Source organism: Myxocyprinus asiaticus, chromosome 8 (assembly GCF_019703515.2).
Source record: "Myxocyprinus asiaticus isolate MX2 ecotype Aquarium Trade chromosome 8, UBuf_Myxa_2, whole genome shotgun sequence".
Classification (NCBI taxonomy): Eukaryota; Metazoa; Chordata; class Actinopteri; order Cypriniformes; family Catostomidae; genus Myxocyprinus; species Myxocyprinus asiaticus.
The window spans coordinates 9,574,300-9,588,199 of NC_059351.1; the positions used below are offsets into that span (position 1 = coordinate 9,574,300).

At 36.6% G+C, this 13,900-nt stretch overlaps 1 protein-coding gene across 1 annotated transcript; it reads right to left on the bottom strand.

The window, feature by feature from the left end:
• Positions 1–3,165: 3,165 nt before the first annotated feature.
• On the bottom strand, positions 3,166–7,456 carry LOC127445293 (uncharacterized). The gene is made up of 5 exons (XM_051705272.1): positions 7,413–7,456; positions 6,904–7,293; positions 4,557–4,718; positions 4,175–4,233; positions 3,166–3,549 (listed from the first exon to the last, which is right to left on the bottom strand). Exons 1-5 carry the CDS (start codon positions 7,447–7,449, stop codon positions 3,421–3,423), a joined length of 777 nt encoding a protein of 258 aa, XP_051561232.1. The 5' UTR covers positions 7,450–7,456; the 3' UTR covers positions 3,166–3,420.
• Positions 7,457–13,900: the final 6,444 nt, after the last annotated feature.

Genomic DNA, 13,900 nt, shown 5'->3' on the forward strand with positions numbered 1-13,900 from the left:
TCAGTCAAGCACAGATGGACCTGTTCGCTTCCCGGGTATCCTCTCACTGCCCGCTCTGGTATGCCCTGACCGAGGCTCCCCTCAGCACAGACGCGCTGGCATACAGCTGGCCCCCGGGGCTACGCAAGTATGCATTCCCCCCAGTGAGCCTACTTGCACAGACGTTGTGCAAGGTCAGGGAGGACAAGGAGCAGGTGATCCTAGTAGCACCTTACTGGCCCACCCAGACTTGGTTCTCGGACCTCACGCTCCTCGTGACAGCCCCCCTCAGCAAATTCCCCTGAGGAAAGACCTTCTTTCTCAGGGACAGGGCACCATCTGGCACCCGCGACCAGACCTCTGGAACCTACATGTCTGGCCCTTGGATAGGACGTGGAAGACCTAAGTGGCCTACCACCTGCAGTGGTAGACACAATTACTCAGGACAGGGCTCCCTCTACGAGGCGCCTGTATGCTCTGAAGTGGCGTCTTTTCGCTAAGTGGTGTTCTTCCTGATGCGAAGACCCCCAGAGATGTGCAGTCGGATCAGTGCTTTCCTTCCTACAGAAGAGGCTGGAGGGGCGGCTGTCCCCCTCCACTTGAAGGTGTATGTAGCCGCTATATTGGCACATCACGATGCAGTAGACAGTAAGTATTTATGGAAGCACGACTTGATCGTCAGGTTTCTGAGAGGCGCTAGGAGGTTAAACCCCCCCCAGATCGCATCTCATCCCCTTGTAGGACCTCTCTGTGGTCCTTCGGGGCCCACGGGGAGATCCATTTGAGTCCCTAAAGTCAGTGGAGCTAAAGGCACTCTCTTTGAAGACTGCCTTCCTGACTGCGCTCACTTCCATCAAGAGGGTAGGGGACCTGCAGGCGTTCTCTGTCAGCGAAACACGCCTGGAGTTTGGTCCGGGTTACTCTCATGTGATCCTGAGACCCCAACAGGGCTAGTGTTTGTATGTGTGTGTGTGTGTGTGTGTGTGTGTGTGTGTGTGTGTGTGTGTGTGTGTGTGTGTGTGGCATTTTTGTGGTGCTGCTACTACTAACTACATTATTAAAAATGCACAAGACTTCAAATAAAAGTGATAACATTGCATACAGTGTTCCAAAGGTGTGGTTAGGGTTGTATTTTTCTTAATCATGCTTGTGTACTTTACATGCCCCTATTGTGTCTATACTGTAAATCCCAGTTGCTTTAATTTTGCAAATACTGTATAAGCAAGTTTACCAAAACTGATAAATATGTGTTTTTCTTTTCTTTTTTCTTCTTTTTTCGGTATAAAATCCCTGTGAAATTTTCATCATTATTTTATTTTGAATAGTCAGAAATGGTCATAGTTAAGATGAATGGATTTTTTTTTTTTTTTACGCATTTAGATCTCCTGTAATGATAGTAAAGATAGATTTAGATTTTTCTAGAAGGACTTGTCTTACCACTTTCGCCAGCCATGTTGAATTTATTTTGTCATAAAAAACAATGAGGATAGACATACAGCACTGTAAGAATGGGTCAAAATAACCTATTAGTTAATTAGTAAATTAATTTATAGCTACAACAACCAAGATAAAATTTAAATGGTTTTTCTGGTGCATAGTAACGAGTGTTCTTACAATTATTCAAGAATTGTGTTCCAAAAATGGAGAAATGGTTGAGTTTGTTAATTTTTATTGTGTTACATCTCATATAACTTGTCCATTTGGAAGCAAAACTTGCACTCATATTTTCACCAAAATTTCAGACTTTGACTATTTTGTGTTTCTGGGCTCTTAAAGGGATAGTTCACCCAAAAATGTTTATTCTCTCATCATTTAGTCACCCTTATGCCATCAGATGTGTATGACTTTCTTTCTTTGCAAAACACAATCGAAAAATTTTAAAAGAATATTTCAGCTCTGCTGGTCCTCACAATGCAAGTGAATAGTGACCAGAAATTTGAAGGCCCAAAAGTCAGTATAAAAGTAATCCATACAACTCCAGTGGTTAAATCCACATCTTTTGAATCAGTACGATAGGTGTGGGTGAGAAACAGATCAGTTATACTTTCACTCTCACTTCCACATTCTGGTGTAGAAGTGACTTTCACATTCAGCCACCTACTGGTTGGGGCTGGTCAAAGGAGGAGATTGATAGCAAAAAATGACTTAAATATTGATTTGTTTCTCACCCACACCTATCATATTGCTTCAGAAGAAATGGATTTAACCACTAGAGTCTAATGGATTACTTCTATGCCTCCTTTATGTCATTTTTGGACCTTCTGAGTTCTGATCACCATTCACTTGCACTTTATGGACCTACAGAGCTGAGATATCCTTCTAAATATCTTCATTTGTGTTCTGCAGAAGAAAGAAAGTCATAGACATCTCTATCATGGACTAGACTAGAAAATCGAGGTGTCATAAGAATGCTTTTACTTTCGATATAAATAAAACATGAATGGAAAAATTAGTTTCAGTCGTTCCATTGTGTTCATATTAATTACTGCATATAATGTTCTGTTTACAGTAAACAAGGCCTCTACAGTCAGACTGTAGGCAATACAAATGGTAACTCCCCCAGTCAATTAAAAACATACTTCCTCTCACATTTATTTTTATGCTGCCCAATCTGTTGCAGAAGTGGAAAACTTTGTGGTTTGTACTTTAACCTTCCTGACTAAGAAAAAATTAGTGTCACCTAAACCGAGAGTGCGTCAACAATACAATACCACAAGCAACACAGATAGTGCAAGACAAACAAAAGAGCCGAATTTATAGAGTATTTCAGATTACTAATGGCTTAATGAAAATCTCCCAGGGGAGCTCTAAAAAACAAAAGTTCTATTCAGGAATAGAATAAAAGTAGATCCTCTAACATGGTTGCAATTTTAATGCAGTTATAAATAATCAAAAATAGATTATATATATAGGAGATGCATAATGGATTTTTTAATATTTTGAGGTAGCTAATGATTATGGTCTTTTGTTTCCATCTTTTGAGTGAAGTAAAAGTTTTGTACCCACTGTTTTGTGTAAGACAAATGAAAAAATGACAGAATGCACTAACTTTCCACTCCCAAGATTTTGCCTTGAAGCTCTACAGCCCATTGTGAAATATTCTATTTGCAATATATCAATAATATATTATAATATTAGAGCACATTCTGCAAAACATGTTTTTTATTTATTTTTTATTAACACCTTATTTACAGTGACCACATCCACACATATGGTTTAATTTTACAAATACTAATAATTAATGATAGCAATAATTTGATGATTACAGGTTTGAAATTACAGGCTTTTTCAAAAAATGTATTTTAATCATTTCTTAAACTCAGTGCTTACTTCATTAATACTGTTACAGAGCGAAACTATAACTGCTAATGACACAGTTACTGTTAACCCTGATGATCATATTCAAAACAGCTGAGCTCACAGAGAATTCCAGAATCCTCTTTAGAAGTTTGTTCTTTTAAATCTGAGCTCAGAATAAGCACTAAAGTCACTGGACAATCTCTTTTTCTTCAGCTGTTTTTGTTGTATGGAAGCCATGTTTAATGAAGTATAATACACTTCATCTCCACCCTGAAAAAAGAATTTTAATAATTTGTTTACTTAACTGTTTATCTTGGGAGAAATAAGCATATTAAGTTATAATGCCATTATCTTTCAAATCTGTAAAATCTTCATTGTTAATGCAATAAAGAGAAAAATGCCGTCTTTACACTGTAATAAAACGTGGCACAGAAGCCGCATCTGAAGTGGCATAAGCTACAAAAATGTGCATTCAGTGGTGGTATTTACAAAAATATGATCACGCAAGAATTACTGTACAATTGCAGTAACAATGTTGATTTTGAAATTATGAACAAACATTATTATGAAATATATGAAAGTATTCATAAAATATGCAATTATAAATTATAAACAAAAAACATATATGTTCATTCATGACAAAGACAAAGGTTAAGGCTGCAATGATGGCTGCATTTCATTAAAAAATAACCAAAGAAGCATCTGAGCCACCTTTGATAGAGGCTGATGTGGGTAAAGTAGGTCAACTCTGATACAGCTTTTATATGGTATTACATCTCTAAGCAAAATTTAGAGCTGACACAGAGCCTGCTCAGAGCAGTTTTAACTTGACTGTGGAAAGATGCATATGGGAAAGTCTTGTAATGGTTCAATTTTTGCACATTTAATGCAGTACCTCATCATGTCTGGTCTCAGTCTGTGTTTCAGCTTTCTCCCCACAATCTGCTCCAGAACCTACAGGAAATTTAATGAGAACATCATTTAAACCTGGTTCAGAAAATAAACTTAATGTATGAGATTTAAAATTCCATTCCAAATGTTCACAAAGCTCTAAATTCAGCTGACCTGTCATAGACACTTTATACAGTTTTCATAACATTGAATGTGACATTTTTCACTGTTCATTTTGTGACATGGGTATCATTTTAAAGTCAATCATGTGCTGTAAGGATGTCTGATGAACCACAACTGTTATCCTGTGCATCATAGCAGTGACTAAGTTAGCAATTGATCAATTCCTTTAAATTTAGGAATTGAGTCCAGGAGTGAATAAGTACCTGTAGTTTTCTTCTTACAGAGGCAGTAAACAAAGATGGAGAAGAAGAGAACACACAGAGGACACACGCTGAACAGCAGCTTCCAGCAGAGGCTAGTTATTGATACACTATGGTCGGAGATGGTGGTGATGGTGGAGGACTCGTCAAAAGGAGACGCTGGCTCTGAACAGAACATGTACAGTACATATAAGCCATTTTTTAGAAGTTACTTAATGTATATGATGTTATGTTAATCACAGCATTTACATGAAGCATAGAGAAAAGGTCCTACATGTTACTCCACAATAAATATAGAGAGAGAGAATGGGTCCAAACTTCTAGTTGAAAACCCATTAATATAATTTTGTGATTTCATTATCATCTCTCTCTCTCTCTTTTTTTTTTTTTTTTTTAAACCAAACTGGCATACATTCAGGAAAAGGTACATTTTAAATGCAAGTTTGAACTGTGTTCCAAGGAAAAATGTGTGTGTGTGTGTGTATATATGTATATATATATATATATATATATATATATATATATATATATATATATATATATATATATATATACACACACACACATATATTTTTTATATATACAGTTGTGCTCAAAAGTTTGCATACCCTTGGAGAATTGGTAATATATGTACCATTTTTAAAGAATACATGAGTGAGCAAGCAAAACACATTTCTTTTATTTCTTATGGGATGAATATTCAACTGTAGGTTATAACAGAATGGTACAATCATAAAACAAAACATTGCAACAAAGAAAAAAATGAAATGACCCCTGTTCAAAAGTCTGCATACCCTTAGTTCTTAATACTGTGCACTGCCCCCTTTAGCATCAATGACAGGGTGCAGTCTTTTGTAATAGTTGTCTATGAGGCCCCAAATTCTTGCAGGTGGTATAGCTGCCCATTCGTCTTGGCAAAATGCCTCCAGGTCATGCAAAGTCTTTGGTCGTCTTGCATGAATTGCACGTTTGAGATCTCCCAAGAGTGGTTCGATAGTATATTAAGGTCAGGAGACTGTGATGGCCACTCCAGAACCTTCACCTTTTTCTGCTGTAACCACTGGAGGGTCAACTTGGCTTTGTGCTTAGGGTCATTGTCGTGCTGGAAAGTCCAAGAGCGTCCCATGCGCAGCTTTCGTGCAGAAGAATGCAAATTGTCTGCCAGTATTTTCTGATAACATGCTGCATTCATCTTGCCATCAGTTTTCACAAGATTCCCAGTGCCTTTAGTTCTCACACACCCCCAAAACATCAGTGAGCCACCACTATGCTTCACAGTGGGGATGGTTTTCTTTTACTATAGGCCTTGTTGACCCCTCTCCTTGTTACGCAGGTCTTTTGACAGTTCTTTTCTGCTCCCCATGGCTCAGTATTTAGCCTGCTCAGTGCATCCATGTGAGAGCTAACAAACTCATTGACTATTTATACACAGACACTAATTGCAATTTAAAAAGCCACAGGTGAGGGAAATTAACCTTTAATTGCCATTTAAACCTGTGTGTGTCACCTTGTGTCTGTAACCAGGCCAAACATTCAAGGGTGTGTAAACTTTTGATCAGGGCCATTTGGGTGATTTCTGTTATCATTATGATTTAAAAAGGAGCCAAACAACTATGTGATGATAAATGGCTTCATCCTTCAATGAAAGACAGTTTTTTTGCATGATCAGTCATATTTTCAAAATCAATGCCAAAATTTCACAATTTCTGCCAGGGTATGCAAACTTTTGAGCACAACTGTATATATATATATATATATATATATATATATATATATATATATATATATATATATCAGGGCAAGTTGTCACATTTTCTTGGGGCAGGTTGTCACATGTTTTAAATTTCAGAAATTTAGACAATGTATTCAATATAAAAAATCATATATAAAATATTTGCTGGCCAATTTGAAATTGTGATGGGGAGACATGCCCGTTATTGGAGCATGTTGTCACAAGAGGTCAACATGTGTTAACTGTGTCTTTTTTCCTGGACAAAACGGTGGAAATGTTCAATAGCTTTTTTTTTTTTTGTTTTGTTTTTTTTGTTACCAAGACATTAATTTATGTGTTTAACGAGAAATTGTTCTTCAAAATCAAACTGTAAATTTTAGCTGTTTTTAGACATGTCTCAAATTTTGACAGGATTTCAAAAATAAAATAAAAAAATGTATTGAAAAAACTGAAGACTTTCAGGCTCTTGTGGAAAGTGCCAATTATGTGTGCAAACCTTTCTGTTAACAATATATGGTCTTGTCTTAATAATTTGTCTTTTTGTGTAAAGTAGGACCTATAGGTTCTCCAGAATTTACCAGGAGTAGCAACATTAATAATTTAAAAATGCTTTCTCACCCAACACAGAGAGACGTGTTCTCCTGTTTCCATACCGGTACTCATCCGTAGAGATTATGATGCCATTTGCATCATTACTTATTTTTCTTTCCATTATTCCACAATAATACAGTCCCTGGTCAGAGACACTGATGTTTTTAATATGTAGATCACAAAAAGAGTTACTGGAGCTGTTGCAAACAAAACTGAAATGTGGAAAGGTTTGCCTGAACAGGTAATCAGTATCTATTAATAGAGATGATTGATTTTCATGTGAGCTATTTCTGATCCAAACGAGGTATGAACCAAATGGAATCACATGATCACAGAAGAGAGTGATGTTGTCTCCTGGTTTAACTACAATGTCCACTCCTGTCCCAAAGATTTTCTGGTCTTCAAAGAACAAAATGCCTGCAAAAACATAACACTAGCTCAAATGAAAAATAGTTTTTTATATATTTATTTAGTTATGTATCTTTCCTCATATACAGCAGCTGTTATATCATGTGCTAAAACACAAATGGACTTACACACAAGTGTGATGACGATTACTCTTGTTCGCTCCATCTCAGTTTCTGACTGATAGTGACTGATAAGAGCGAGGGTCTTCAATGCAGATGTCAACTCTTATCTGATTGGTTCAGAGCGGTGGGAGGTCTTTCTGCTACAGGTGCACTTGGGGTTTGAAACTGTTTTGTTTTGGGGGGTTTTCTAGATTGAGGGGTATATCATCCTGATTACGTTTTGTGTTAAATCTGCTGACTCTCTGATGTGTGTATATGAATTAATACCTGAATTATTATCATATATCTAATCTGATTGTTAAACAGCCAAAGCAAATTTGAATTTTGTAAAACTATCCAAAGTTAAATTGTCAAAGTACACTTTGAATTTGATCTAACGTTATCATCTTTATATTTTTATTCACACAGCACATCACAGAAAATCATTTGTGCCAGTTCATGCCTAACACTTTTTGTTTGTTTGTTTGTTTTCTGAAGGCCAAATAGTGTATCTATGGGTAATGTGTTGAGGTTTCTGGCACTGGAGAAGGCCATAACAGGAAACCAACATTCACATCCTGTCATGTCCCAAAGCCCAGAACACTTATTGATACATAAACTGCGATAAGGGTTTTAGCACAGCAAAAAGCCTCAACCAGGGGTTTAAAAATGCATGTTAATCCAGGGTTAAAATGTAGTGTGCAAAGTGTTTTAGAGTCATAGCATATTGTGGACAGTCTAACCTCTTTGTTCAGCTGAAGATAAAAATGTTTGTTTTGGCCTCTAAATGGCTGAATTAGTTCATATGTTTATGTTTTGAGTGTATAATATGAATGTATTTGTTTGAGATGTGTATTGCTCTGGATCCAGAAAAGATGTTGTAAACTTATATGTTTCCGCAGACACTGTCTCTAACCACGAATTGTTCCATTCTGGTTTGTGTACTCTAAAAAAACATTTAACTGAAACATTGTGCAACAAGACGATGTGAAGGCGGTCGGTTTCCTGTTTCAGAATCAGACTGTTTGCAAGAAATTATGATGATTCAGCCTCCTCATTTTAGAAACTGAATGTAAGTACATGCCAGTGTTCACCATCACACCCATGCCATGATGTGCAATATGCATTTAATTAAATTGTCTACGAACATTCTGTAGTGTCATTTGTCGAGCTCTGACAGTTTTCACTGTTTTGAATTTTAAGTGACATCATGGCTCTTTTCAAATGTGCAGCATACAAAACAGTGCTTGGTTAGAAAATAATTGTGATTCATTATTGATTTCAGGTTGTGGATTGTGAAAAAGTGAAAGAAGAGTGAACATACATACAGAAGTGTAGTAATTCAGCAATGAGCATCACAAAAATTGAGCAGTTATAAGTTATAACAGAAACTAAACATCTCTAAACATTTTGTAAACTGCATTTGAAGTGTTTATATTTTGTAATTTATTGCATCCATGAAATGTAATTTTATAGGTACGTTACTTTTCATCCAGAACAACACAGATCTACCTTAAAGGAATATTCCAGGCTCAATGCAAGTTAAGCACAATCGACCGCATTTGTGGCATAATGTTGATTGCCACAAAAATAAATTTCGTCTTAAATAAATGTGCATTTTTTTTATAAAGAAAAGATGGGGCAAGTCAAAATGAATTTTTGTGGTAATCAACATTATGTCACAAATGCTGTCAATGCTGAGCTTAACTTGTATTGAACCTAGAATATTCCTTTAAGGAGTAGGCCTACCTAAAATATGACACAATTTTGAGTCTAAATTTGTGAATTTTTCAGCAAATGTCTTGCCGTTACACATTCACAGTGTTCACATGAGAATTTATGTAGTTAAGTGCTTGAAATGAGTTCTTGCGTGAACATGCGTGCCACTGTGAACATCCTTCTCTCACTCATGAACACGCAGAAACAGATGACTTCAATCTGAAGTTGTTTCAGCAAAACCTATTATATGCCTAAAGAAGACTTGGAATATGATGCACAATCTGCACTGGCCTTCTTTTATGATAGTTCTAGGTCCTTTTTTAAGTTTTCAAGTGAGGCACCATCCACTACCATTACATTGAAAAGAAAGGTGGTGATATTCATGAAAACATCTTTTGTGTTGCACATAAGTAAATTATGATTATTCCTTTAATTTACATGTTATGACAACTGGAATGGCTAATTTTTTAAGTAACACATTTAAACGACCACAAAGAAAGAGCTGTTCCAAAGCTGTTATTATTATTATTATTATTATTATTATTATTATAAATGTTTGAAACCATAGATATATTTGAACACACATACAAACAGTTACACACAGAGACAAATTCTCAAGAAGACAGTTACTAAGGTCACTGGAAACATTTGTGGTTTGGGGTTACACCTTAGACAAACAAAGATCAACATAGGACTCTCTTTACCACTTCACAGAGAACCTGTGAACAGCACTAAATCATGAAAACATACAGAAAACACACTTTATGTGATAGAATCAAAAATGTATAGAATTGACAGAGACCTCAGTCCTAAACAGTTAATGTTTATGGGTAAATGTCAGCATTAGTGACACATAAAACACATTGAAGTTCGTTCTAGCAATGAACCAGTGCTTAGACAGGTCAGGGTCGTCTGATGTAAATGTAAACAACAAACCACAGTATATATATATACACACACACACACACACACACACACACACACTGGCGGCCAAAAGTTTGGAATGATGTACAGATTTTGCTCATATGGAAAGAAATTGGTACTTTTACTCACCAAAGTGGCATTCAACTGATCACAATGTATAGTCAGGACATTAATAACGTGAAAAATTACTATTACAATTTGAAAGAAAAATTCTGAACTTCTTAAACTACTTCAAAGAGTTCTCATCAAAGAATCTTCCATGTGCAGCAATGACAGCTTTGCAGATCCTTGGCATTCTAGCTGTCAGTTTGTCCAGATACTCAGGTGACATTTCACCCCACGCTTCCTGTAGCACTTACCATAGATGTGGCTGTCTTGTTGGGCACTTCTCACGCACCTTACAGTCTAGCTGATCCCACAAAAGCTCAATGGGGTTAAGATCCATAACACTTTTCCAATTATCTGTTGTTCAATGTTTGTGTTTCTTTGCCCACTCTAACCCTTTCTTTTTGTTTTTCTGTTTCAAAAGTGGCTTTTTGTTTGCAATTCTTCCCATAAGGCCTGCACCCCTGAATCTTCTCTTTACTGTTGTACATGAAACTGGTGTTGAGCGGGTAGAATTCAATGAAGCTGTCAGCTGAGGACATGTGAGGCGTCTGTTTCTCAAACTAGAGACTCTGATGTACTTATCCTCTTGTTTAGTTGTACATCTGGCCTTCCACATCTCTTTCTGTCCTTGTTAGAGCCAATTGTCCTTTGTCTTTGTAGACTGTAGCGTACACCTTTGTATGAAATCTTCAGTTTTTTGGCAATTTCAAGCATTGTATAGCCTTCATTCCTCAAAACAATGATTGACTGACGAGTTTCTAGAGAAAACTGTTTCTTTTTTTGCCATTTTTGACCTAATATTGACCTTAAGACATGCCAGTCTATTGCATACTGTGACAACTCAAAAACAAACACAAAGACAATGTTAAGCTTCATTTAATGAACCAGATATGTGTTTGATATAATGGCAAGTGATTTTCTTGTACAAATTAGCAATTTAGCATGATTACTCAAGGATAAGGTGCTGGAGTGATGACTGCTGGAAATGGGGCCTGTCTAGATTTGATAAAAAAGTACTTTTTTCAAATAGTGATGGTGCTGTTTTTTACATCAGTAATGTCCTGACTATACTTTGTGATCAGTTGAATGCCACTTTGGTGAATTAAAGTACCAATTTCCTCCCGAAACTGCCAAATCTGTACATTATTCCAAACTTTTGGCTGCCAGTGTATGTATATATATATATATATATATATATATATATATATATATATATACACACACACACACACACACACACACACACACACACACATGACATTTAGGGGTAAGTTAATATCAGAGGTGGGTAGTACCACACTACATTTACTCATTTACTAAAAAAAAAAAAAATACTTTTAGAGTAGGTTTAAAAGTGGGTACTCTCACTCAAGTAAATTTCTAATGATTTTTTTTTTACTTTTACTTCTTTACAATGGGCGGCGTTCCTGTCATTACATTACTGGTTTAATTTCGATTAATGTGTAATTTATTGAGAGATTATTGAATGAGACTTTTACGAGAGTTCACACAGCGGCGCGTGCTGCTGTGACAGACTGTCACTCAAGTCATCAGTGCTGCAGCATCAAACTCTTCGAAGTGAAACACTTTCTTCGCTCCTCACAGTGAGAAAAAAAAAAAAAAAGAATAGTTTCGTCATGCAGTGCCTTCATTTAACACCAAGACACGCGGATATTTCAAGATTAAAACCACAACTTCCATTTAAGGCAGCACGCTGAGGTAAATTTTGGCTCTAATCCTAACGCGGGCTTTTCTGTGTGAATGTTATGGTAATTTTCAGGCTGATTCTGTAACTGGGCTCTTATGACATCAGCTTTTATGTGTACATTTTTAAATCTGTGCAGCTTTGTACCACGTCCTGCATGTCATGTATTTGTACATTTACCACGCGCCCTCGCGAGGGTACTGGAAACTATCGCAGCTACTTCAGGCGGATTAACTATAAATCCATGTAAACATCCAAGTTAAGTGTAAATAAATGCATTGGCTCTGCTGTTCGCGTGATTGACAACTGACGCACGAACAGACAGCATTTCTGCGTGTGCACAGCGAGGTGAGCGGGGCACGCGCGTGAGAGATGTGCGGGCGCGAGGCGATAGTTTGGCGAAGAGAGTGGCTGTGTCCGAAATTGTTTACTCGTTCACTATTTCCTATATAGTGAATGGCAGTTAGTGCACTATATCTCAGCAGTGAGTGAACGAAATGAGTGAGTGAATTCGGATGCTGACATATACACTGAGCGTCGGAGCTCTGGGGCTGTCGCAGAAACAATGTCACATATGAACTTTTAAAATACTTGGGCCTTACTTGTTATTCTTATTATATAATATATTAATACAATAAATCTTTATTCTGTTTGTCATTTTTAATATATACTGTATGTTAATATAAAGAGTAAACACAATTGATCAAATAAAGAGTACATTTTAAAATGTATCTGTATGTTTTGCCTCTCTATATTTTATTATGTTATCTTAATCAAGTAATGATTGTCAAAAAGTAATTTAATACATTCAGCATGAAAGAAAACATTGTAGGAGTGAAGGAAGCAGTAAACTCCAAGCTCGTACGTCTTCTCCGTGGTGGAATGTGGGAAATTAATTACATTTGATGTACACTCGAAATTAGAGTGCATTGTGGGTAATAATGAGTGAACAAAAGTAAAGAATGAGTGGCTCACACAGAATTCAGACAATCCTACAAAATGGCGGACACTCGAAATAGTGCACTATATAGTGGATAGGGGGGTGGTTTCAGACACAGCGAGTGTTCCACGACCGGGATTGGTGCCCTTTGCACTAGGCTGCGTACTCTGCATTTAGAGAGCGGCGGTACTGCTGTACAGAACTAATTATCTAAATTATTCTGACACTGAAAACTGTAACTACACTGAAATAAGAATCCGCGCAGGACTTTTAAAGCTATGAAATAGCGAATGAAGGCATTAATAAAGCTTGATCTTGCTTTGGTTTATATTTCAGCATTATATATAATGTTTACGTTTTCACCGTAATAATTAATAGAAATGTTTCCAAACCTCTCTTATTGACAAATTCATCCAGATCTGACAAGACCCCTTAAAGGCATAGTTCACCCAAAAATTAAAATTCTCATTATTTACTCACCCTCATGCCACCCCAGATGTGTATGACTTTCTTTCATCTGCTGAACTCAAATGAAGATTTTTAGAAGAATTTCTCAGCTCTGTAGGTCCATACAATGCAAGTGAATGGGTGGCAACATTTTAAAGCTAAACAAAATCACATAAGTCATCATAAAAGTAATCCATAAGACTCCAGTGGTTAAATCAATATCTTCAGAAGCGATATGATAGGTGTGGATGAGAAACAGAGAAACAGATCACCTCCACATTCTTCTTGTGTTTTTGGTGATTCACATTCTCAGCATATTGCACCTGCTGTCTAGCAAAAAATGACAAATATTGATCTGTTTCTCACCCACACCTATTATATCACTTCAGAAGATATGGATTTAGCTACTGGAGTCTTATGGATTACTTTTATGCTGGCTTTATGTGCTTTTTGGAGCATCAACATTTTGGCCTACAGAGCTAAAATATTCTTCTAAAAATCTTCATTTGTGTTCTGCAGAAGAATGGAAGTCATACACATCTGGGATGGCATGAGGGTGAGTAAATGATGAGAGAATTTTCATTTTTGGGTAAAGTACCCCTTTAAAGTGATAGCTCAGCCATAATTTAATATTCTGTCATCATTTCCCTACCCTAATGTTGTTCCAAACCA